This window comes from Indicator indicator, chromosome 6, assembly GCF_027791375.1.
Source record: "Indicator indicator isolate 239-I01 chromosome 6, UM_Iind_1.1, whole genome shotgun sequence".
Lineage (NCBI taxonomy): Eukaryota > Metazoa > Chordata > Aves > Piciformes > Indicatoridae > Indicator > Indicator indicator.
In genome coordinates this window covers 24,942,297-24,967,700 of record NC_072015.1, presented here as the reverse complement: position 1 = coordinate 24,967,700, position 25,404 = coordinate 24,942,297, and the positions used below count along the sequence as shown (strand labels likewise).

General features: G+C 39.4%; 1 protein-coding gene across 1 annotated transcript; it reads right to left on the bottom strand.

Moving 5' to 3' along the window:
* TMX3 (thioredoxin related transmembrane protein 3) lies at positions 1-23,700 on the bottom strand. The gene is made up of 15 exons (XM_054381576.1): positions 23,652-23,700; positions 23,352-23,403; positions 19,588-19,627; positions 18,110-18,233; positions 15,452-15,497; positions 15,198-15,278; positions 14,128-14,227; positions 13,797-13,874; positions 10,957-11,023; positions 9,696-9,794; positions 7,598-7,655; positions 6,699-6,752; positions 3,757-3,886; positions 1,990-2,058; positions 1-370 (listed from the first exon to the last, which is right to left on the bottom strand). Exons 1-15 carry the CDS (start codon positions 23,698-23,700, stop codon positions 104-106), a joined length of 1,314 nt encoding a protein of 437 aa, XP_054237551.1. The 3' UTR covers positions 1-103.
* Between the last annotated feature and the right edge of the window lie 1,704 nt (positions 23,701-25,404).

The window sequence follows — 25,404 nt, the reverse complement described above, 5'->3', positions numbered from 1 at the left end:
AACGCAAACAAAAAGGTCCTTTTTTATAATGATCATCAACAAATGACTACCTTCAATAAATAAGTGTTTTTTGAAATCCTAGAGAACACTTTCGCTAAACAAGTTAGTCTTTTTTCTTTTCCATGAGGTCTTTCTGTTGAAGCTCATCATCTGAAAGTTCTGTGTCTCTTCCGTTCTTTCCTTCCTCTTGTTCCTCCTCAGTGCCTTCATCTGTGAGCTCCCGATCACTGCTCTCCTTTTTAGCTGTCTCATGCTCATCTACCCCTCCATCTGGATCAGCTGTGCAGATGCCATAACACATGATGCTGATCACCCCCAGGGGCAACCCAAAGAGAAAGCATCCCAGAAGTGGTGAACTCTTGAACACAGACTGCAGAAACACAAAACGTGAAGTAACAAAACACTTTGAGTGAATACAGAAAATTACCACAGTACTCTTATTATTCTGTGTTTTTGTTCAGAAGCATCCTCAGGTTTTTGCAGGGACAACATGGCATTGCAATAGTTAAATGTCAACATGCCAACTAATTTGTTGGATACTAAATGTATCCAATTAATTTTTTTTTTTAATCTTTAGGAATAGCTGTTCTAACAGTGTTAAAACAACACTCTGAAGTAATCAGTTTCATCTTTTATTTGTGCCTCTGTCTCAAAACTTAGTCTGAGCAATAAGGGATCTGTTATTAGACAGCTTCCCACTGAAGAGTAGTTTAATGGCATAGGAGACAAAACTAGGGGTCATCCTGCTGGAAAGCAGCTCCACAGAGAAAGACCTTGGAGTTGTAGCAGACAGTAAATTATCCATGGTACAGTAATGTGCCCTTGTGGCCAATAGGGCCAATGGCATCCTGGGGTGCATCAAGAAAAGTGGGAGGTTCTTCTCCCCCTCTACTCTGCCTTACTGAGACAACACCTCCAATACTGTATCCAGGTTTTGGGCTCCCCAGGGATCTGCTAAAGAGAGTCCACTGGAAAGCTATGAGGATGATGAAGGGACTTGAACAACTCTCCTATGAAAAAAGACTGAGACACCTGGGGCTGTTTAGTCTGGAGAAGAGAAGGCTGAGAGGGGATCTTATGAATGTCGCTAAATATCTGACGGGTAGATGTCAAGCTGAAGGTGCCAGGCTCTTTTCGGTGATGCCCAGTGATAGGACAAGGAACAGTAGGTATAAGCTAGAACACAGGAGGTTCCACCTCAATATGAGCAGAAATTTCTTTACTATGAGGGTGACAGAGACCTAGAACAGGCTGCCCAGAGAGGTTGTGGAATTTCCTATAGAGACTTTCAAGAATACTTTCCTGTGTGACCTGCCCTAGGTGATCCTGCTTTGGCAGGGGGGTTGGACTAGATGATCTCTAGAGGTCTCTTCAATCTCTAACATCCTATGATTCTATGACTTTTGGTTTCAGAAACTGGAGGCTAAATGTTGTACTCTCATACAGAAACATTGGAGTTTCAATTTAAATTCACAGCAGAATTTTTGCTTTGGGTAGGAGCAGTGAAGAAATTAATTTGTGTACCTCTTCCCAACAAAATTCTGTTAAGCACAATTAACCTGTAAGAAAGATGATAAAATTATTTGCTTTGAAACAACACTAATTGTAATATTTAATCCCCTTATGCTGCAATTAGACTGAAACCATAACATTGCTCAGAACATGGGAAATGATGGCAAAAAAAGTCAAGGGCAAGATGTTGAATTTTCATTATTCTACCCCTTAAAATATGTCAGACTAATACAGAAAAGAGTGGGAAAAAAAAGAGAAATTACTGTATGTTGAATAATTAGCACTCTGGAAGATATTATGGAATATTTTAACCAAGAAGTTCATTTGGCTTAAACCTAATCATATATAGTTATAATATATACACACTCTACACATAATCTAAACAAACTTGCATCAATGTATTTCTTAAAGCCATTGCAAATAAGTACACTTTGATTGATAAAAGTATCATCTAATTGAATAAAAAATAAACATTACCATTACAGTAGACTTTGCATCATAGATTACTCTCTTGATTCGTTGCAGGAGTCCATCACCACCCTGTGCCTGCAATTTCAAATGGAACCATGTCAAAACTGCTGACACTTTTCACTTATGATTCCAACAGTTCATTCTTCAGACCTTGCAACCTTAAGTCCCTTTAGAAGGAAATGAAAAGCAATTATTCTTGCATTTCATGCTGCCCAGACACTCCCAGCTTCTCAAGTAAGGATAAACATTTCAACAGTCTCATGCAGAAGTCTCTCACAGTTGTTTGAAATCATCAAAGCAAACTTTTACAGCAAGCTGGCTCTCTATTCTCAGACTACAGAAGAACAAAATCTAGCAACTGTCCTGACTTAAGAACTATAGAATTGCATAGACCTTCTAAACTTCCACACAGCTGATGCACATCTAATTATGGACTATGACAGAAGCAGCCAGAAAAATCTAAGAACCTAGAAAGAAGAAGATACGAAGGTGTAACCAAGAAAACTTGTGTCAAGCAATGATAGCCTAGCCCTACATTGCCACCTTATGTAGCAGTCCTCAAAATAACCACTTGTCTTGAGTTGCCAGAGAAACGAATCTACATTTTGGAAGTGAAAGGATCAGCATTTGACCCTGACTGAATCCCCTCAAATTACACCAAAAAAAAAAAGCAACAAAGATGAAATACACTCACAAAAAGTTACCTATAGGGCCTTACAGAAAACACCAAGAATATCATGGTGAATAATCCCACACTTGCCAAGGAGGGCAGGTGGCAATGTTACGTATCTCAGAAATTTCACTGTGGTCTAGAAAGTCTGCATTCTATTACTTGGTTTACAGCACATTTGAAGGCTGTTACTCCTGATTCATGATCACTTCCCTCATCCACACAACATAGCCTCCTGTCAAACTTACAGCACACTGAGGAAATAAGGAAACATGAGTTTGTTTTGCCAACATTATAAAACAACTAAGTGAACAATTCCAAGTGGATTTATTGATTTTGTTGGTTTAACAGAAGACACCTCCTTTTTAGAGCAGAGAGAGTGGTAAGCCTGTGTCTCTCTGCAAAGCACGTCTAACCCTGGTTTTTAAATCATCAAGCTATCAGATTTATTAATTTATTAATATATTAATTGATTAAATTACCCAAAGAAAGGGTGAAGTTCAATTATGTACTATAAAGACAATTTTAAACAATGCATTTAAAGCAAATCAAGCTCTGGTCAACCTGATCTAGTTTAGGATGTCCCTGCTTACTGCAGAAGGGGTTGGACAAGATGACTTTTAGAGGACCCTTCCAACCCAGACCTTTCTATGATTCTGTGAATAAGAAGCTTTGTTTACCAGTGATACCAGTAAAAGGAAGGTCAAGAAGTCAGCTAACATGCTTTAAAAAACAACAAAAAGAACTTGGCTTTCTACAGGTTTCCCAGGGAGGTAGTTGAGGCCCCATCAGAGGCTTAACAAGGCTCTGGGCACGTGATCTAGTGGAGGATGTCACTGCTCACCACAGGGGACTTGGACTAGATGACTTTTAGAGGTCCCTTCCAACCAAACTCATTTGATGATTGAGGTTCCACAATCAGAACAGCAAGGAATAGCACACCTCAAGAATTCATCATCACATATTCACTGACAGCACCCAACACAGGAAGACAGGCAGAACAGGAAGATAAATCACATGGCATAACAGTAACCACATCTAAGGAGAAGAAAAAACCACACAACCCATCAACCAACATACTTCAAGCCACAACGAAGACTTACTTCAGCAGTACCATCCAAGATATTGTTAATGAACTTAACCATGTCTTTTGTGTTCTCAATGTGTCTGTCTGGTAGAAAATACTGCTGATTGGAGGTATTCAAGACAACAATAGTAGGGATTGTCAGCTCACTGGAAACAAAAGCAGATGGGTTATACATTTGAAAAACTGGTGTAAAACGTTGCAAAGCAAAGACCTCCTACATCATTTAAAAAGGCATTCATTAAATTTCACTGTGTCTCTTACAGTACTTCCATAAAGGCAAGAGGGAAGGGGGAAGAGAATCACTTGAATGGTACCAAAAATGTTTCTTATTAATAGTTTTTTCCTTCACATCTGTGTCAATGACACTATTGAAGCTTATTGCATTTCACATATCCACTGGTACCTTATGACCTCCCCACTGGTAACAGATCACAGATAGTAACCTTGCATATGAAATGTACTATTAAGATAACACATGAAGTGTTTTAGTGTGCAAAGGGAAAAAACACAATCCAAAACCACAATCTCATACAGTCACAGTCTAACTGAAGGATGTGGAACTGTTGGAACCAGCCCAGAGGAGGACCATGAGGATGATGCAAGGGCTGGAGCACCTATGCTGTAAGGATAGGCTAATGGAGCCAGGGTTGTTCAGCCTGAAGACACCAGGGAGACCTTAGAGATACCTCCCAATACCTGAAGGGAACCTAAAGGGAAGCTGCAGAAGGACTTTTCATGAAGGTGTCTAGTGACAGGACAGGGGGGAATGGTTTGAAGCTGAGGGAAAGCAGGGTTAGACTGGATCTTAGGAAGAAGTTCTTCAGCACAAGGGTACTTTGACTTGTAGAGACAGTTAAATTTTAATGTCTACTAATGGAGTTAGAGTCAAGTTCACAAGTGTACTTCTGTGTCCACAAACCATACAATATTTTGTCTTTTGTGAAGAAACAGAATTTATTGCTATGTGCATCTAAGGAAAAAAAGTCTTCAGGGATAGATTTCTCCAGAATCAGGTGGCTTTTTCTATTTGCTCTTGCTGCCATCTAATGGACAACTTGAAGCACTTGCAATGGGATTTTACTACGACTAGTCAAGCAGCCACCTGAAGAGCAACTACTTAGAACGCTGAACATATCTTGCTGCTTTCCCCTTCTGCTGGAAATGTATACCCTGTTTAGAAAAGAATTCCAGCTCAGCAAGTACTTCAACAAAAATGTTCCATATATTACAAACTCTAAAATCGGACATTTTGCAGATTAAGTTAAGCAATCTAATCAAACAGACTGACACTAGTGGCAGTTCTGTCTTCTTTCATTTTTTTCCTCACAGGGATCCCCATCTCCCTCCTATGCTTCTTTGCATATCAGTTCTGGTACTCAGCAGAACAAACAAGACGACATCTGAGAGTTTTGTTGCATCAGCAACATAAATTTCCTACTTGCCCAGCCAAAAAAGCAAACACACTTCTGCCAGATGAACTGGCAGAAACATCTCAGCATACAATCAGACATAAGAGCTTGCACAGGAGAAGCAATTAACAAAGTGAAGAAAGTCTCACTTTTGGCAGCTATAAAGCACTAGATCAATCACATCACTTAACTTCAATTGAGAGACAGCTGCTTTTATATTAACTGTATTCAGGTGTTAATCTACAGACATGCCACAGATCAGATATTGTGCCTCCTGAGTCCCTGTGAAGCTCCTAGAATCTTCAAGAGCACAAACATGTGATTTGTGCATGCTTTGATCACCAAGAAGAGGGGCTTGGAAAACTTACAGAGCTGGCATATTGACCTCTGGCTTTCCCTTCCTTTACTCAAAAGGCCAGAGAACAAGAAGTCAACTGTAAGTGCCAAGCAACTTAACTCTCTAATTATGGAGTTTTAGACAATGACCATTAAGGGCAAATGTCAAGCATCTCGTTAAACTACTTCTATTTCAGAATGCATCTTGTACATATCGAGTGCAGCCAGCATGCTTCATGCATTTTATGCTGCTTCTCTGCATCAAGAATGAAACGTGCCTCTCCAGAAATAAGGATCACCAACAATACATAACCATCACAGGCTCACAGGATGTTAGGGGTTGGCAGGGACCTCCACAGATCGAGTCCTACCTCCCTGCCAGAGCAGGACCATGCAATCTAGCGCAGGTTGCACAGGAATGCATCCAGACGGGTCTTGAAAGTCTCCAGAGAAGGAGACTCCACAACCAATTTGGGGAGCCTGTTCCAATGCTGTGACCCTCACAGTGAAGAAGCTCCTCCCCATGTTGAGGTTGAACCTCCTGTGTTGTAGTTTATATCCACTGCTCCTTGTCCTTGCCTTATTTACATACTTTTAATTTGCCTAATGCCCTGTAGATTTAACAAAGGAAAACACAAGATACAGTTCTAATAGAGCAGTAGACCTAAAAGATAATCTTTGTCAATCAGCATTATCACTAACCCAAACTTCTAAAATTCAATTATGCAGTTTAAATTAACAAACTTTTACTGTATTACATACTGGGAAATATTTTTTTTAACCCAGGAAAGACAGGAATTCTTTTCAATTAAATACAATTAACACCAAATACAACAGAAGGAAGAATATTAAACAAGGATTTACTTACTCCATTAGTAAACTATTAATGTAATCATTTCCATCCATATGGCCAAACTGGAAATCCCTGTAAGAGAAGCAAAGGACAAGAAAATTGAATACTGGTTTTCAGTAAAAGCTCTTCCTTAAATACTTTTCCTGTAACTAAGCACATATTCAGCAACATAGTTAAAAACCAGGCAGTCTACAAGACAGTCAGCATCCCAAAACACACTTCAGTTAATGGAATGGTCAGTATATGAATACGAAAACAGGCACTGTAACATTTTTCATGTAGGGAAAGAAAAAAAAATTACTGCTGTTTTAGGAAGGTTAATGCAGAAGTTCATTTATCATGATACCATGCTGTGCCTACCTGTGAAAATTATCCCGATAATCTCTAGCAACTTCCTGAATAATAGATTTTAGTCTGGAGGAAAAAAACAGTTACACTGATAAACTGGGATATTCTCTCTCAAAACACAAACAATAAACATTGATATTTCCCCAGTAAGCAGCACACAGTAACTCATCAGCAACAAGGATTCCCTGTTGCTTTAACAAAAAAACACTTTGTTCATCTTGCTTGGTTTCTATGGGTTGAAAGGCTATTATCTACTAGAGTCTCAATATGAAAAAAACAGACACTCAGAGGCTGCTTCACTCCATCTACTGCTTCCTGAAAATGCAGCACTGTGACTCTGAAGAAAATCCAAAGTAGTCTGGGAAAAGAGCATACACAGCACTTAAAATCCTTTCTTAGCCTAACTACATGTGCAGTCAGCAAGGGACAGGGAAAAATCTTCTTCCTCTCAGTCTCTTCAGCAAACTCCAACCCAACTGAAATGCCCCTCCTCAATATAAGTTCCATAGACAACTAATATATAAGCATCACTGAATTTGTTTTTTAATGCATCTGAGCTGAAGAACAGCCATTTGTTGAAGCTTGCTAAGCTCACCTCAAAGTCATCAGAACTCCATTGCTCTTGTCTGCGTTTCAAAGGTGACATGGCAGGTTTAGAAAGTTATGTGATCACTGTTTGCTCCTGTGATCTCATTACTAAATGGCAGAGGAGCAATACAGGAGCTCCCACCACCTTGTTGAACTTGCAGCATGCTACAACAGAGCCACAGGCTGAAGTCACAAGTTAGAGAACATCCACAAGTTAAAGCCATTCATTTAACCTAACATTTCTTCATATTTAAGAAACTTCAGGCTTTCTATGTCATACCAGCAAACTTCTCCCACAGTGTCACCAATACTCAATTCTGTACCTGGTGTGTTCCACTGAAGAGTTTTTATCATCAATTACTGCAATAGCCACAAGTTTTCCTAAAATAAGGAATAAAATACTTGAAACAATTTAAAAAGAAACATGCATTCTCAGATGAAAAATATTCCAACCTAGAAGAGGAGATAATCTCCAGAGATAAGACTTGGTTTTCAGTATAAACCAACTTCAATGCTAAAGAGCCTCTTCTACATGAAATTCGTTTTTCTTAAAGCTAGGGAAAATAAATTACAATGTGGCTCACTGCCATACCATAAGCATTCTATGAAAAAGTCTATCTTTAGAAAGAAAGAAGTTAAAAGGAGGAAAAAAAATGTTAATGTTAATTCCCTACTCAAGCAGCATGGATTGGAAGGAACCTTAGCTAATTCCAGTGCCTCTGCAGGGACATCTTCAACTAGACCAGGTTGCTCAAAGCTCCATCCAACCTGGTCAATCTGCATATACATAAAAATGAAGCTGTGGAAACTTTTATTACAGAATGGCAATTACAGTCCGATTCTGAATTACTGAATCAGTATTGTATGGATTCAGTTACCATTATTTTTCACGCTATTGATAATTTGGAGTATTATGCTTATTGGGAAAAAAACAACAGGGAAAATACACTGGCGGAGCCCAGAATTTATTCCATCAGAAAACAACTTAGTTCACAAACCTCTGCCAGAGGAGCTTAAAGAACAACTACCAGAACACACTGATCTTTTCAGAATTCACTTTGTGAAGTTTTTCTGATTAAAAGAAAAAGAAATAAAGCCTCCTAAGGGGAGCCAAATGTTTAGAAAGCTGGTCAAAGATTCTCCAGAGGAAGCAGTTCTTGTTAGGAAAGCAGATCTGTTACAAGTGTAGTCATCAGCTAGACGAGTTAAAGCCTCCAGAATGCAAAAGAGTTTAAGTCTCTCCAGATGCCATGATTCACTCAAAATGCTCCCCACCAAGCTAATCTATTGCTCTACGCCTACCCATCACAACACTACAGGAAGCACTTCCCTCCAAAAGAGAACCTCACTTTTGTTCAAGTAACACTGAAGAGTTTTGAGGGCAACAATATTGATTCATAACTAGGCTTTATTGTGAACAGCAATAGCCTCCCCCTGCCCTGCTCCTTCCATACCTCAATTCCCACTTTTTCCCCATTTCTTTCCATACTCTAAGACACTACCTAGTGAATACACTAGAAAATAGCTACCTTTAAGACTGGAAGAGAACATATAGATAAATTACAGATACTGTGTATTCATACATAAAGCTCATGAAAATAAATGGTGGCTTTTGTTTAATAAAGTCAAAAAGGTAACCTGAGTAATTGTTAAGACAAAAACCTGACATGAAGAAATATGCAATATTTATACAATTTGTAACAGCACTTCTACTTTTTAGTTTCACGAACACGTTAAGTACCTAGATGCTTGAGAACCTTTAAAAGCTGAAAGATCTTAATGTTGCATTAAATATAAACTTCTTTCTTTTGAAATGGAATGCAGACTATAAGCTATCCTGGCCTGGAAAAAATCAACACTTAGAGCATTTCTCCTGCAACTTCAAAGTATGTAAAACCTAAGAGCAGCTCAAGTCATATGCCTTGGCTGCAAAGTTTTCACTTGCCTTGCAAAAAACTTTTACTAGAGAAAACTTAAAGTATTTCAGAACAGGTCCCCTTTGGTATAGACTTTCCTCTCTTCCTTACCAGATCTACTTAAAAGTACCTGAATCCATCAGATACAAGACATAAACCCATCCATACTTCATACTTCTCATTTCCCTGTAGTACTCTAAGAGTTCATATGTAATTTATGCAAAATATAAGCTACTCTTAAATTAAAAGCCTACTTTTTTTGTGCATGTGAATATTACAGGATTAGACATACTGATTTTTTTGTTGAGGAAAGGACTAGTACAGGCTTTGGATGACACCTCTACTCAATACAGCAGGTCTCACCAACATCAAAAAGAGATTTGCACTATTTTTAACTCTAAATAATTTTTGAGCTTTAAAAAAAAATGTATTCTTAGTGCTCTTCAATTTTTACTACTGTTAAGAACAAGAGATGCCAAAGACTTTAGTGGCAGCAGCATCTCACCTGTATCTCCAAGTTCATAAAGTGTAAAGCCATCTACATTAAGATAACCTTGAAATCTCTCTCTGTTTATCCAGGATGACAAATCACCATCTTCATACTCTGAAAAAAAATTGAAAAAAGAAGAATGTATTAATTTTATTGTTGTTGTAAAGTGGGCAAATAAATTTATTTCAGTACTATACAGGCTTATTTTTTCCCATTTTTCCCTCTACTCTTGTTAGACAAGTTCTCACACCTTTCCAGAAATTTCAGTCTTAAAACTTCTAAAGCTATTGCAGTCATTGAACAAAAAGTGTATTAATGGCAAAGCATGAAAAGCTGATTTGATGATTATATTTACCCAAATCAAGCACATAAAACCATATTCCAGAAGATAACTGTGACCTACTGCACTTTTCTGCCCAACAATAAGTTGCACATAAAACATTATCCAGCCTCTTACAGTTCCTCTGCACAACTTGTTTGATTTAAAATAACGTTTTTAATATATTATAAAAGAGTAATATTTGTACAAAGTGAATTAGAAGCCTGGATTATTACAAGTTTTGTCTTTGCTTTGAAAGGTGTGGAAAAAGCAAACAGGTCACATAAAAGCAATTTACAAGTGTTCTCTTTGTCAAAGGTTCCTTCTTCAGGCCCATTTAAAAAGTAAAACCAAATCAAATGCAGGCCAAGGAGGCCACTGAGTGAATTTTTATTTGGAGGATGATTAGTAAGGCAATAGAATGAAGAGGAAGGCAAGTACAGCCCTTCCATGGCCCACCTGTAATATTTTGCTGTGATACTGCTGAAGTTCAGTAACTGAAACAGCAGAATAATTGAGTGATACATTTTCAATGTATATTCAATTTCATTAAAACAAGCTAAAACAAGAGGAGATGTTTCAGTAAATAAGTGGTGTACCTAAAAGCCAACTCATGCTATGCAATGTAAGCACATGTGTGTACCTGTACAGTGATAGGTCGAGGGGCAATGATCTGAAACTGGAGCAAGGTCCTATAAAGCTGTATTAGAAGCTACATCTGGTAACACAGAGCAAACACCATTACTTCTACTTCAGTATTGCTAAAAACAATTCATTCTCAAAGGCATTTTGTTTCTTAAGAACTAATTAGTTCTTTCTCCTCCATGAAAAAGTTGTTATTGATCACAAAATTGGGGAATTTCCCAGCAGCCCAACTGGGGAAAAAAAATCCCACAACTGCTCCAGTTTCTCTACACATACTTCAAACCTCTTAAACCAATATCCACTTTTACTTACCATCATAAACAAAGTAAGTTCCATCTTTGAAGACCACAACAGCAGGCAATTCAGGCAATGTCACATACTAAAGAGGTGGTTTCAATTAGTCCATGGAAGATTAAAAAGTTTTTAAATAAACAAACAATATTAAAATGTGGAAATGTAGCCCATGGGGAAAATCAAAGTACATTTAAAATTTTCACGTTTATTTTCTGTTATTTATTTCTGTTATTTTTATTTATTTTCTGCTATTTTTATTTATTTTCTGTTATTTATTAAAATTAATTTAGCAGCCTGCACATACAAAAATGCAACACAACATAAATGTATTTGGTGATCTTATCACTGCTTATAAATATCTAAAAGGTGGATGTGATCATGTACAACTTGCTCTAGTGAACCTGTTTTAGCTAGGGAGTTGAAGTAGGTGAAATTCAGTGGTCCCTTCTACCCCTACCATTCTGTGATTCTGTATTTTTGAGAGGTAGGTGTCACAAGGTGTTAACAGAGCAGGACTTTTACTAGTATCTTCAGTGGCATGAAGAGTATTTTATTGTTTGGACAAGAGCTTTAGACAGGAGATCATAACTTGAGGTTTTTATCAATCACGCTCACTGCTTCCAATTTGTGCTGTCGTCAGCCCACCTGTCACACTATTACTTCTACTTGAAAGGCAGTCAATATTGTAGAGTAAAATAGGGACATTGTCAACATGTCCCACTAAATCTGGGCTATTTTCTGTGGTTCAGACTGATGGCAATATAAAGACACAGATTCGGCAGAGGGCTGCAAACAGCTCTAACTGAAGCAGACAGAACAATGAATGGCTGCGTTACCACCCTGAGCATGGTATTCAGGATGGTCAGCAACATACTCAAAAAAAACCCAACACAAGGTGTAGAGTCCACTGGAAAGCTACGAGGATGATGAGGGGACTTGAGCAACTCTCCTGTGAAAAAAACCTGAGAGACCCTGGGCTGTTTAGTCTGGAGAAGAGAAGGCTGAGAGGGGATCTTATGAATGTCTCTAAATATCTGATGGGTAGATGTCAAGATGAAGGTGCCAGGCTCTTTTTGGTGACACCCAGTAACAGGACAAGGAACAGTGGGTATAAGCTGGAACACAGGAGGTTCCACCTCAACATGACCAGAAACTTCTTTACTGTGAGTGTGACAGAGACCTGGAACAGATTGCCCAGAGAGGCTGTGGAGTCTCCTTCTCTGGAGACTTTCCAAACTCGTCTGGATACTTTCCTGTGTGACCTGCCCTAGGTGATCCTGAGGGTTGGACTCAATCTCTGGAGGTCACTTCCCCCTGCTAACATTCTGTGATCCTATGTTTTCAGTAAACTTCTGCCGAAGAAATATTGCATCTGCTCCTAACTGCTTGCTACTATTCTAAGATAAAATTCTAACAGCATTTATGGCTAAGAAAGGACTGTATCATGAGCTTAGTTTCAATGATGATGATGGTGGACTTGTCTAATTTCCTGATATTTATGGGAAATATAAGAACAGTATCATAAGTGCTTTCCCAAATGGCATGCCTTCTGTAATCATTCTGCATTACCCCTCTTGGAAACAAATATAAAAGCAGTAGGATTGTAACATAACAATGAACTCTCTTACTTGCCCAAAACACAGTTTTGTAGCTCTAAAGGGCCAACCATCTAAATACAGCTTATGCTTTACAAAGCTTCAGGCTTACAAAAGACGCCTGAAGCTTGGAACAAGATTACCTAAGGTGACAAAACAAAGCTTAAGAGTGAATACTGTTTCCAAAGCCTCATTACAACTAGCAACCACTGATTCCATAACATTTTTGCTTCTCCCCATAGAATATTGCATATCATCAGTACTTCAGTTTAAGTGATGTTAGAGGGAAAATTCATTTGGTGTGAAAAACTGCTTGCTGCTTACATTGATCAATTAGTATGATCAAAGAATCTCAAAGGGTTCCAGCCTCCTTCCATTGCACCAGTGAACTGTACTTTTGCTCAGCTGGGGCTCAAGTGCAACAGGCAATACTCAAATTCAGGCAGCTTTTGATACAAGGCTTCTGGAAATCTAACAAGGCACTACTTATAATGAAGCCACTTCTAGTTAATGAGATTGGAGAATGTAGGTGCCTAAAAAAATATTATGCGAGATGTCACCTAAACTAATTTCGAAGTCACGCATTATTAGGCATGGAGTAGACTTCTAGATGTCCCACTTGGAGATAACAATAAATGAAAACAAATTCTAAAAAAAACCAAAAACAAACACTTGATTTTGCTTCAACATGTCAGCAACAACTGTTAGACTAATAACAGTAGTAGCAATTTTTCCCACCCTTGAGACTAACTGTAAATAATTTCCTTGTTACCAAGAAGAGCCACATGGGGATTCTGCAGCCAGTAAATTGGATCATTTGATCCATGAGCAGACTAATGTTTTGATCACTGTACTGCATGTGGTGAAAATAACTTACTTCTCTGACCATCACTGTACCAGTGGTACTCCATGTCACATACCCCCAAACTAATTAGTGGAAGGGCTGTCAGGAGCAACAAGAGCTTTTGTACTGGCTAAAAGTCAAAGTATCTGCCTTTGTGAGCAGGTTGTACAGTTAATATTGAGTTCTGCTCAATTTCATTTACGTGACTGAACAAGTAATTTGGACAACGGAAAGCAATGCCAGACTAAAGCTTACTTTGTATTCTCCCCATACAAACTCAAAAATCAAATGGTTCAGCGTAGTCTGAAATTTGTCTGAAATTTATCAAAGCCATCTCTCTGCCATCAAACCAGCAAAATCATATGCACGAGGAGAACTACAGCCTTTCTGTGGAAACAGTAGGAACTGAGACAGCTTACCTTAGGCAGCACATTTTCTGAGGCAGAAAAAAAGTATGTATAAACTATTAGTTCTGATGCAACATCAATGTATTTTTCCTGCAAAAACACAAACCACGTTTTTTAATTTCTGAACTTCTTCTGTGCTTCAAAAGAAAGTTCTGAGCTGTATCTTATCTTTAAAGAGCAATTAGGAAATATCGTTATGACACAAGATTGCAAAACCACTTACATGAACATTTAAAAGACTGAGAATTTATTACAAAGCATGCAATTCAGTCATTTAGAAGATGCTTTAAACTACATCTGTGAATAGGCACAAGAAGTCATTTTATTTAATTAAGCTTCCAACCTTTAAAGGAGATTCACCACCAACATATACAAAAAGTACACGATGTCTCTTCTGCACATGCTCAAACATATGCTGGCTAGGAAGTGGCCTGATAAGAGGTCTGGGAGGAGGGAAAAAGAGAGAAATAATCTGTCTGCAAGCTGCAAAACCTAACCAAATAAAAATCCCCAAGACAATGTCATATGGCTTGTTTTGTTTTGTTTTCAAAAGCTGAATTCTCCAATCCAAATTTATTTATAATGTTTCATTTTACTATTTCAGTTTCAACTAACACCAAAATCCCTAAAAATCCTTCCAAAATAAATTTATGTTCCTCAAATAGCACATTTACAGTTGAAACTAGTATTTTAGTACATAATGTTGCTGTGAGGCAAACATACATTGCATTTACTGGTCATAGAATCAAAAGACTGAGTTGAGCTGGAAGGGAGCTTAAAGATCATCTAGTCCAACTCTCCTGCCATAAGAAGGGACACCATTCACTACATCAGGCTGCTCAAAGCCCATCAAAGTCAAAGATTCATAGATTGATAGTATGGTTAGGATTGGAAGGGACCTTGAGATCATCTACTGCCAACCCTGCTGCCATGGACAGGGACACCTTCCAGTAGATCAGGTTGCTCAAGACCTCATTCAGCCTGGCCTTGAACATCTCCAGGGCAGAGGCATCCATGACCTCCCTGGACATCCTGTTCCAGTGTCTCATCACCATCACTATAAAGAATTTCTTTCTAATTTCCAGTCTCAATTTGTCCTCCTCAAGCTTCAATCCATTCCTTCTTATCCTATCACTACAAGCCATTGCGAAAATTCCCTTCATAGCTTTCTTGCAGACCCCTTTCAGGTACAGGAAGGCTGCTCTGTCTCCCCAGAGACTTCCCTTCTCCATGCTGAACAACCCCAGCTCTCTCAGCCTGTCCCCATAGGGAAGGTTCAAGTCAGCTTTGAACATTTCCAGCAATGGGGTATCTACAACATCTTTTTTAAATAGGTTGAATTTTTGGCCCACCTCAAAATCCTAACAGAAGTTTCAAGTCACCAGAATCAGTCTCACAGCAGAGCATACTCACCCTGCCACTCTATTAGCAAATTCAACTATGTCATCTTTAGTTCTAGGTCCTCTATAGTTGTATGCCAAGTCACCTTTTAAGCTAGACAAAAAAAAAAAAAAAAGAGTAGGATTGAAATCAGCCTTCACATGTTTTAAAGTTACCTTTTAGCACATGATAATCAAGGTAACATTTAAATACTCAGATAAAATAAATGGTCAGCAAAACAGAAAAGTCAATAATGTATACAATGCAGTTACAGAGTGAAAACTTACAGTTTAATTGTTGGATAGCCACGCACTCCAAATTCAGATGCAATACCTGAAAGAAACGTGTGAATACCAAAGTGAACCAAAACTTTGTTGCTCTCCTACCTTAATCTTTAAGCAGTTTACTATTCAAACCATATAAATAAATCAAAAACCTACCACTTAGTTCCATATGAATTATTTCGCCTGCTTTTAACAAGCTGTTGTTTATGAAGCCCTAACACGAAATTTTAGACCTCTTTCAGATGCGCTGCAGAGTCCCAGCACAGGCACTCAAGTCATTCAGTGGTGTGAGAATCCTCTAGATAGACATCATTGGCCAGTCTTCACCAAAAGGTATTATACATTTAATATGCACATAAAACTGGCTGGAAACAGCCAATGCAGGAATTAAGCATCATGGATGGAAAGTTGCAAATACTCATGTTTAAAAGTAGTATTAAACAACAAAAGTGCAGCATCCTACTGCAGTAGTTACCACAAAAATAATAAATTCAACCATATTCTGCAGAGATAAATAGCTACAGTCATCAACCTCACCACAAACAGACACTTTCTAAGCCACCAGTTACTTACCTGATGCTTTCTGAAGCAGCAAAAAGCAAGACCATTACAGAACTTTTTCTGTCCCCTCATGCTTGTTTAAAACCTTGTATCTTGCTTCTCTCAACTGCAGGAGTTCAACTTGCAACTACCCTCCTAGTTGAGGACAAAGCAAGTGCCACCCTCAACTACACTTCCCAGACAATTCAGCTATTTTCCAGGAGATTAACTAAGTAATCTTCAAAGAAGACTAACATAAATTGAGAAGTATGACAATTCCCTACTGAAAAACCACTCCCACACTCAAAATACACCAAGATCCAATACTTTTAACATAAACATTCCGAGGCTACCAACTAAATGGCAGAGTAGCAGATGCGGGAGGACTTGTGTGCAGGGCTCTGAATAGAAGTTTAGAAATTTCAGCCTTCTAAGGTTGTTTGCCAGAATCAAACCCCTAATTGTACAGAACAGGCAGCTCACCTACAGGCACCTTAGTCAAGTGATGTAGAGATTGTGTGTACTAGGATCAATTTGTTTGACCCTCTTCTGTCATAGCTGCACTATACAGAACTAGATCATAGAATGGCTTAGATTGGAAGGGATCTTGGAGATCACCTACTCCAACCTCCCTGACATGGGCAGGGGCATCTCTCAACTAGACTTGGTTGCTCAGGGCTTCATGCAGCCTGGCCTTGAACACCTCCAGGGTCGAGGCACCCACTACCTCTCTTGGCAACCTATTCCAGAGTCTCCCCATGCTAATACTGAGGAAGTTCTTCCCAAGATCCAGCCTAACCCTACTCTCCCTCAGCTTCAAACCATTCCCCCCTTGTCCTGTCACTAGACACCCTTATGTAAAGTCCCTTTCTAGCATTCCTGCAGGCTCCCTTCAGGTATTTGAAATATGCAAAACCGAATTTCAGAACAAAGTCAAAGTGCCAATTCTTGTCTAGGTATTGAACACAAAAGTTTAGTATCAGGATGAGAGATGCAAATATCTGATGGTAAAAGTTTATGTAATTCATAGGAATAAGAATTTTACATATGTGACTGGAATGGCAGAGATCCTCCAAATCTATTCCCAATTTTGAAGTTACCTGGTTGCATGATCTTGAAACTTTTAAGTCTCCAGATTTATTTTTACTTACCAAGTAAGTACCTTTAAGATGAAATATGAGGTCAAATTCATTTGGTTTTACAGAAAAATACAATAAACTGGTGTTTGGGACAATATCATTTTGATCCCAAAAGACAAAACTCTGATATATTTATAGATAGACAGATAGATATACATACACACACACATATATGTATACATATGTAAATAAATAAAAGTGCAGAGAATTGGAGTACCACTGGAAAAAATATCCTGTGTAATATTTTATGCAATTTTAACAACCCCAAATAATCAAATTCAATGGACATTAACTGAAAACACTACATGCACCAACGGAGTTTTATTAAATATCTCACTTGAACCCCACTGCTCCCTATGTCTTCCCTTTTAAGTATTCTCCTGGTTCAATGCAGATTTAAGTGACTCTGATTACCTAAAGTTTTGGAGCTTCTCTGAAAAGGTCAGTACATATGAAAGGCATAACTGAAAAAAGTGTTAAAATAGCTGACATTGGTTCTCCAAGAAGAGATTTACAGAGAGAAATTTGCTCAACACCAATGTAATGACTTCAGTGATTTCAGCAGACTTTTGGTGCAACATCTCAAGAACTCATTACCTGAAAAGAACAGCAAGAGCACAAGCACTTGTCCAAGAGTAATACAAGGAACCAAAAATTGGATGCTGTCAAGAGATGCACCATATAAAGATGATTGTATAATGGCACTCTAAGAAGCAGATGAAAAGCCAGTCTTTGAAAAGCTTTTACCTTCCATTTGTCAGGAAGAACTCCCTACACAAGCAGACACAAGTGTGATTAAAAACCCCACGTACTACAGCATGTTGTCACTTGTAGAAAGAAAAAGATCAGGAAATTGTTCTCCAGTGACAATCACTGTTTGCTTTCACTTGCTATGATACAGAACAGACAATGACAATGGGAAAAAAAAATAAATTAAAAATAGAGGCTATCACAAAATTACCCCTAAACAAATCACACTTACTAGAAAAAGAAGTTGCATCCATCTTCCCAACTTTTACTGGAGAGCCCATGCGTTCCATTTCTATACCCACTTCATTCCACACAGGCTCCAGTTTCTTGCAGTGGCCACACCAAGGTGCATAAAACTGAGAAATGAATATATTTGATTAAAAAAAATAAATAAACAAAACACAAGAAAATAGAAGCTAATGAAGAGAAACAATTCAGAGAATTTGATTCCATGATTAATCCACAAACAGGTTAACAAGGCCTATTTCCCACTTGTAGTGCTTCTTGAGTCTAAATAAAACTGCAAGTTAATTATAAAGCTGGAGTGACAAACAGCTTTTGTAATTTGGTACTACTTTCAATAAGAAAGCACAAGCTTGGAAAGAATTCATTCAACTTCTGCACTAGAATACAATTTCTTATTTAAAAACCTCCACACAAACAAAAAAAACCCAAAACAACCAAACACAAACAAAACAAACACAAACCAAACAAAAACACCTCCTCCTTAAAAAATGTTAAAAAATTTAAAAATTAAATTTAAAAAATTAATTTTATTTTTAAATCCCACACCTTTGGAGTATTTCTTTCTTTTTTTGGAAGTTGAAAGATCATGTAATCAATCTATGCAGGAATATGAATTTATCAGCAAATAGGGGAGCACTACTCTTTTGAATGAAGGAGAATCTAGACATATGTATACTTTCCCTAGATGCTTTATGGGAGTTCAGTTCTTCAGCAGCTACTTCAGCACACTCTAAAATTGATCCCCTTTTCTCAGGGCCAAGCAGAACTGAGAGACTTCATTTCATCTTTCTGCCTATGTCTTGCTGAAACACCTCAGTGAAACAATATGGAAGATATCAATATTTTAGTATAACAAGCTCAGGTCACAACTTGACAAAGGTGGATTTTCCTTTCCTATACACTACTGATCAATTCTGCATCAGCAGATACAGTTTTCCTCAACCAAAAATCTTAAATCTGAATTACACAATTTGAGATTTACAGTTCATATGGGTGGGCATTCCCAAATACGCTCAATCTGTTTTATAATTCCTTGCCTCTGAAATAAGGAGCACTGAATCCTTACAAGTATGTTAGAAAAGCAAAAGAAGCCTCTCACACATTTGATGTTGTGTGCTACATGTGTAGAACACAAATTAGCTGGGGTAACTACAGAATGGAGCTATCAAAATTGTGAACAGAGGTTACCACCTCCTAGATGTGTCAGGTAATCCGCGATCCTTAAGGACTGTAAAATATAGGATGAAGCCTGTCTGGATCCAATAGTCAGTGTAATTCCTGGTTCATCCTGAACAATACAGACTTATCCATCCTGTCAGAAAAATTACTGTCAAGTAATTTTGTTGCACGATGTACAAACAATTTTCCAAATGATGAGGCAGCCTTACTGCAGAGTGTAGCCCTGCTAACACTTTGTGTTTGGATTTCCCCTACCAGGTCCTCCCATTTTTCTTACATACTCACATCTACGAGCCAAATATCATCTTTACGGTTTTCTTTAAACCTATGAGGGGGGTAAAAAAAATGAAATCAGTTTAATACATCTGGCAATAAATACATGAAGTGCACATGTGAAACAAGCAAAGTCTGCAGTTAAGTTGGTATAAAACTACTGATAAAAGAAATGTTTTGTTTCTTTAGGAGTAGGAGATGGAGGAAATCATTATTTTTTCAGTATTAAGATTTCAGTAGTAAGATTACACTGTTGTGCCAATTAGATTTCTTTAACTATTTCCTAACAAAAAAAAAAAAAAACACCTAGGAGGGCAAACAGTAAGAAATCAGAAAATACACTAAAACACACATAAGATATTTGATGAGGATTTGTAATCCAAGGGGAAGAAATATTTTGCAGCAGTTTTAGTCATACAAAATTCTTTTTTGTTGACTGTTTAGAAAATGTTGTGTTTTTATAGGTTTACAAATAAGACATTCTTAGAGCACTGGCTTACACTGTTCACATGAACACAGGCTAACCAGATTATCTTTAATGTTAACATGCAAAGCAATTTTAGTTCAACCTCTTTCAGCATTCTACTAAAGGTGTGTTAATTTGTTTTTACAAAAGGTGCATCCATGAGAGCAATTGAAACAAAAATGTGTAAGTTAGTAATAAAAGGCAGAGACAGAGAGGTACTATCAAATACACAATGCTAGACAAATGACATGTTAATGAACTATTAATATATTATGTCACTAAATGCTAAGCCCTCTAAACCAAATATAGAACATGATTAATCCAAGTTCCTTAGTACATCTTGAAATGTTGTTCACACATTTTACTGAACTGTTGTCACCACAAGACCACAGAAATAACTGCACTATTTAACTCTTTCTCTGATGAGAAGGAAATAAGCCAGAATTTTAATGTAAGGTTTGGTTTTGTAACAGATAGGCTTCATACAAGTCACTACAACTGGGAGTAATGCCACATGATGTAAAATACATTCTACAACATTCTTACTTTAATATTTTTATGGTGAAAAAAGATTAATACATATAAAAATTACAGGTCCACTCTAAATTAAGATACAATTAATAGAAGTTATAGCCTAACTCATTAACTCCCACAACACAGTATGCCTGTAAATGGCTCACAGACAGTAAGCACAATTAGAGAACATTTACTACATTAGGTCAGACTAGATGACCTCTAAAGATCCCTTCCAGTCCAAACCATTCTTTGGTTCTATGATTTTATTTGACGTTGAACAGATGTGTAATGGTCCATAACAGTCTTGAAGAAACACTAATAATGGTTTAGTGTTTGAAAGAAACAAATAGAATCACAGAATCATAGAAACATAGAAAGTTAAGGGTTGAAAAGGACTTCTAGAGATCATCTACTCCAATCCCCCTGCCAAAGTTTCAACTAAGGCAGGCCACAGAAGAATACATGCAGGCAGGTTTGGAAAGTCTCCAGAGGAGACTCCACAGCCTCTCTGGGCAGCTTGTTCCAGAACTTTGTCACCCTCACAGGAAAGAAGTTTTTCATCATGCTGAGGTGGCACTTCCTGTGTTACAGCTTATATCCATTGTTCCTGGGCACCACCAAAAAGAGCCTGGCACCTTCATCTTGACACCTAACCCTCAGATATTTACAGCCATGAACAAGATCCCTTCTCAGCCTTCTCCAGTCTAAACAGCCCCAATTTTCTCAGTCTTCCTTCATAGGAGAGACATTCAAGCATCCCTTGAGAGCTCTAATGAAGCTCCAGCTAACTTCCAATTAAAATGTCACATAATTAGTTATGATGCAAGAGGCAGAAAGCAGCTACTGAATCAGCAGATCCCAGTCCATGATACAGTTCAAGACTGTATCACCTTTGGTGTGTAAAAGAAGGATTTACAATGAAACATTCTCCTCCCCCTGCCACAGAGCATTAACGCACTGCGAAAGGTAGACTGAAATCTTATAAACCCAGTAGACAGCGAAGAAAAGGCGAAAAGTAACACCTAGAGGCAGAACATTCCAGTGGGAATTAATAACTCTGGCCTGAAATGTTGTAAGAAATACCCTAGTTTTTACAATTGTACATTTCAAATTGTACCAGTCGTTTAAAAGCAACTACTTAATCAGCTTCCACAGAAACCAAAATCTAAAGTGTGACAAGAGGAACAACTATCTCAACTCATTCTAGTTTAGGTAATGCCAATGATTATATAAATTATTAGACAACATAAAGGAAGCTCAATGTACTGTTGAAGAAAAACAGAAGTCTCCGTACTAATGGGCATTTAAGTATTTTCTGAAGGTGCTGTTTCTAGGCCCTGTAAACACATTTCCAAGCATAAAATTTCAGTGTCTCTAACTCTCCTTTGCAATCCTCTCTCCGTCAGCTGGCACAGACACAATCATATGATAGAAAGATGATAAAGGTGTTACAAATGCTTGGATGAGAATTACTGTCTCCAACACATATGACTTCTCAACATTTGGCACTACATGATCAAATGCTGCCTCAATCTCCACTTAATCCATGCACCCCACAATCATTAACAGTTCAAGGAAACCAGCATGAAAACTTAGACAACTAAGGTCACTGTTCCAAGGGCCTTAAAACAACTCAGCTGCTGTTTTTATTCCTCCATGTCTATCTTCTCACCCACCTCCCACTGCGTGCATCCATTTTATTGACTTAGCCTCTTTATCTTCAGACCTTTAAAGTATGAGGCATGCTTCCCAAACAAGGTTTGAAAAACAAGTTCAGGCAGTTACTGTGCTTGTTGCTTTTTCACAACACTTTAAACAGCAGTCAGAGATGTTGATGTAGCTCTTTTGTACCACTTCCACACATTCCCATTTTCACCCCCATAATTCCACTGCACTTCATTCAACCCTATGATTATCTGTTCCAGATGAATAAGCAATATGGTAAAAAAGTGAGTGGTTTCTGACTATTTAGCTCTGTGGTACAATTTCTCATGAATTGAACCATCATGAAAATACCACTTTTGACCTTTAAACCAGGCAGCTGTCTAAAGCCACCTTCTCCTCCAACACCAGCTAGTATTTTCTATACCTTCTATTTAAATTCTAATAACCATGCTGCTTTGTAGTACTTTAGATCAACCCACTCATTTCTAGTAAGCTATTTTTTCATTTGAAACAGCAAGTGCGTAACCATCCAGCTGGTATAGCAAGGCACCACACAAGCAATGACACTACACAGCCAAGTTAAGGACAGGATTGCCTATTTCAATACCTTCAGACTGAAGGCTAAATCTGTTGTAAAAGCAGATTTGTACACTGGAATGTAATTGGCACTTCAAGCAGCCATGAACTAGTCATGCAGGCCTCCTCTTTTCTGTTTCTGGCCATGCATGAATGCATTTATTTTTCCAGCACCTTGTGACAGCTCTGCAGCAAACTCTAATGAAGAATTTGGTTAAATGCAACCAGCTTTCATTTGGGGCAGGCATTAATCCAACAATATACTTATCAAAAAGAAAGAGCAGAGAAGCCTGAGTACACTTTAGCAACAGCAGCCATAACATGAGTGAAAAAAAAATTAAAATTTTGCAAAATTAAAGTGCTCCTCAGCTTCATTAATTGCACCTACTTAATGCAAACCACAACCTTTCTGCCATTCCTGTTGTGGCAAACTTATCCTGTGCACCTTTCTTGACAACGACACTCTGCACAAAGCTGTCAGTCTGGGGTCACACACCTTCCCCCCCCAGCCCCGCAAAAAGAAATCAATAAAGCAAAACACTTCAATACTTACGATTCGTCTAGATCCACCACAAAACCCGCACCTGATGCCACATGTGCAAGCACTGCGAGGTAAGGAAAAGTATACCGTGAGCGACCTCCCCGGGGATGCTCACCCACGCCAGCTGACAGCCTTACGGCCTCCCCTCACCCTTCAATGCTCTCCCACAATCACCAGCCTTCCCCGCTGCCCCGCACCTCTCCCGGCCGCGCAGCGCTGCCCGCTGCTTCCTACGGCTCTTCTCCCGCCTCCGAAGCCCCGCGATCTTTCCTGCTCGCCCACAGCCCCTAGCCCGGCAGTGCCAGCAGTTACCTGCCGCCCAGAGGAACCACCACCACCGCCGCCCGGCCGCCGCTGCCATGTTGACAGAGGGCCCAGCGCGGCCGGAAGGGGAAGCGGCGCGCCGCCGTGCCGACCTTTCCCCAGTGCGCAGGCGCCGTGCCTCAGGGCTCCGGGCGGGCTTAGCGCGCGGCGGGCGCGGTAGCGGCAGCTGGAAGGTACGCTGGAGTAAGCGAAGGCGGCGTTTCTACTTGATAGGACTAAAGGCAGCTATGCTCCCTCCCTCTCCCCCACCCCCACGCCGAGTCCCGATTCTCCACGCCGTCGAAAGGGGTCCTTAGAGCAGGGGAGCAGTTGTGACACCCTGACTTGGTGACGGGACGTGGCGTGCGTGGACGTTGCCAGTTCCGCAGTGGTTTACAGAGTTTGGGCTGGCCAGACTTCCTGCTTCAGTAAAGTCAGTGCTCTGATTTCCTGGACAGTGAGTTTCAGTAGAAGAACGTGTACCACTTAACATGTTGCCAGCTGTCGTCTATGGGTAGTGCTCTTCCCATACCACAGTGATGCTGCTGTGTCAGCAGCCCTCCTTCAGCACAGTGAGGAAAAGCATTGGTTTGTTCCCTGCTGCTGCATGTCTCTCTCATAGAATCATAGAATGGTAGGTGTTGGAAGGGACATCCAGAGATCATCCAGTCCAACCCACTTGCCAAAGCAGGATCAACGAGGGCAGGTCACACAGGAACACATCCAGGTGGGTTCGCAAAGTCTCCAGAGAAGGAGACTCCACAACCTCTCTGAGGCAGCCTGTTCCAGGTTTCTGCCACCCTCACAGTAAAGAAGTTACTCTTCATGTTGAGGTGGAACTTCCTGCGTTCCAGCATATCCCTATTCCTTGTCTTATTACTGGGTACCACCAAAAAGAGCCTGGCACCTTCATCTTGACACCTACCCCTCAGATATTTAGAAATGTTAATAAATCCCCTCTCAGCCTTCTCCAGACTAAACAGCCCCAGGTCTCTCAGTCTTTCTTCATAGGACAGATGTTCAGATCCCTTCATCATCCTCATAGCTCTCTATTAGACTCTCTCCAGCAGATCCCTGTTTCCCTTGAATTGGGGAGCCCAAAACTGGGCACAGTTTTGCAGGTGTGATCTCAGCAGGGCAGAGAGAAGGGGGAGGAGAACCTCCCTACATGTGCTGGACACACTTCTGTAGCTTTCCTCCTTTCAAACCTGTTACAATCTTTCTTCAATTACCTTGTCTTTCTTTCAGTACAGATCTGCAGGTCCTGGAAAGTCAGGTAATCCAGCTGAGAAACGTTTTTGGAAAAACTTCAGTTAAAGCAGGGTCTGCGACTGTTCATCCTGGAGAAGAGAAGGCTCAGGGTCATCTTCTAAATGTGTACAAGTACCCGAAGGGAGGGTGCAAAAAGGTCAGGGCGTGGCTCTTTCCAGTGATGCCCAGTGACAGGGTCAGAGTTAATGGGCACGCACCGGAATAGGAGGGTTCTTTCCAAATGTGAAGAAGCGTCTTCTCACTGAGCGTGACCAAGCATTACCTACCAGTCTCTTACCTTGGAGATACTCAAAACCTGCCTGGACATGGTCCTGAACAATTGGCTTGAGCTGGCAGGAAAATTGGACCAGATGACCTCCAGAGGTCCCTTCCAACCACAACCATTCTGTGGTTCAATGATCTGTTCCTTTTCAGTTTTGGCTTCTCTGCAAAGTTCTTACATAGGCCTTTCTCCTCTGCACTAGAATTTGTTTCCTTGGCTGTACATGCA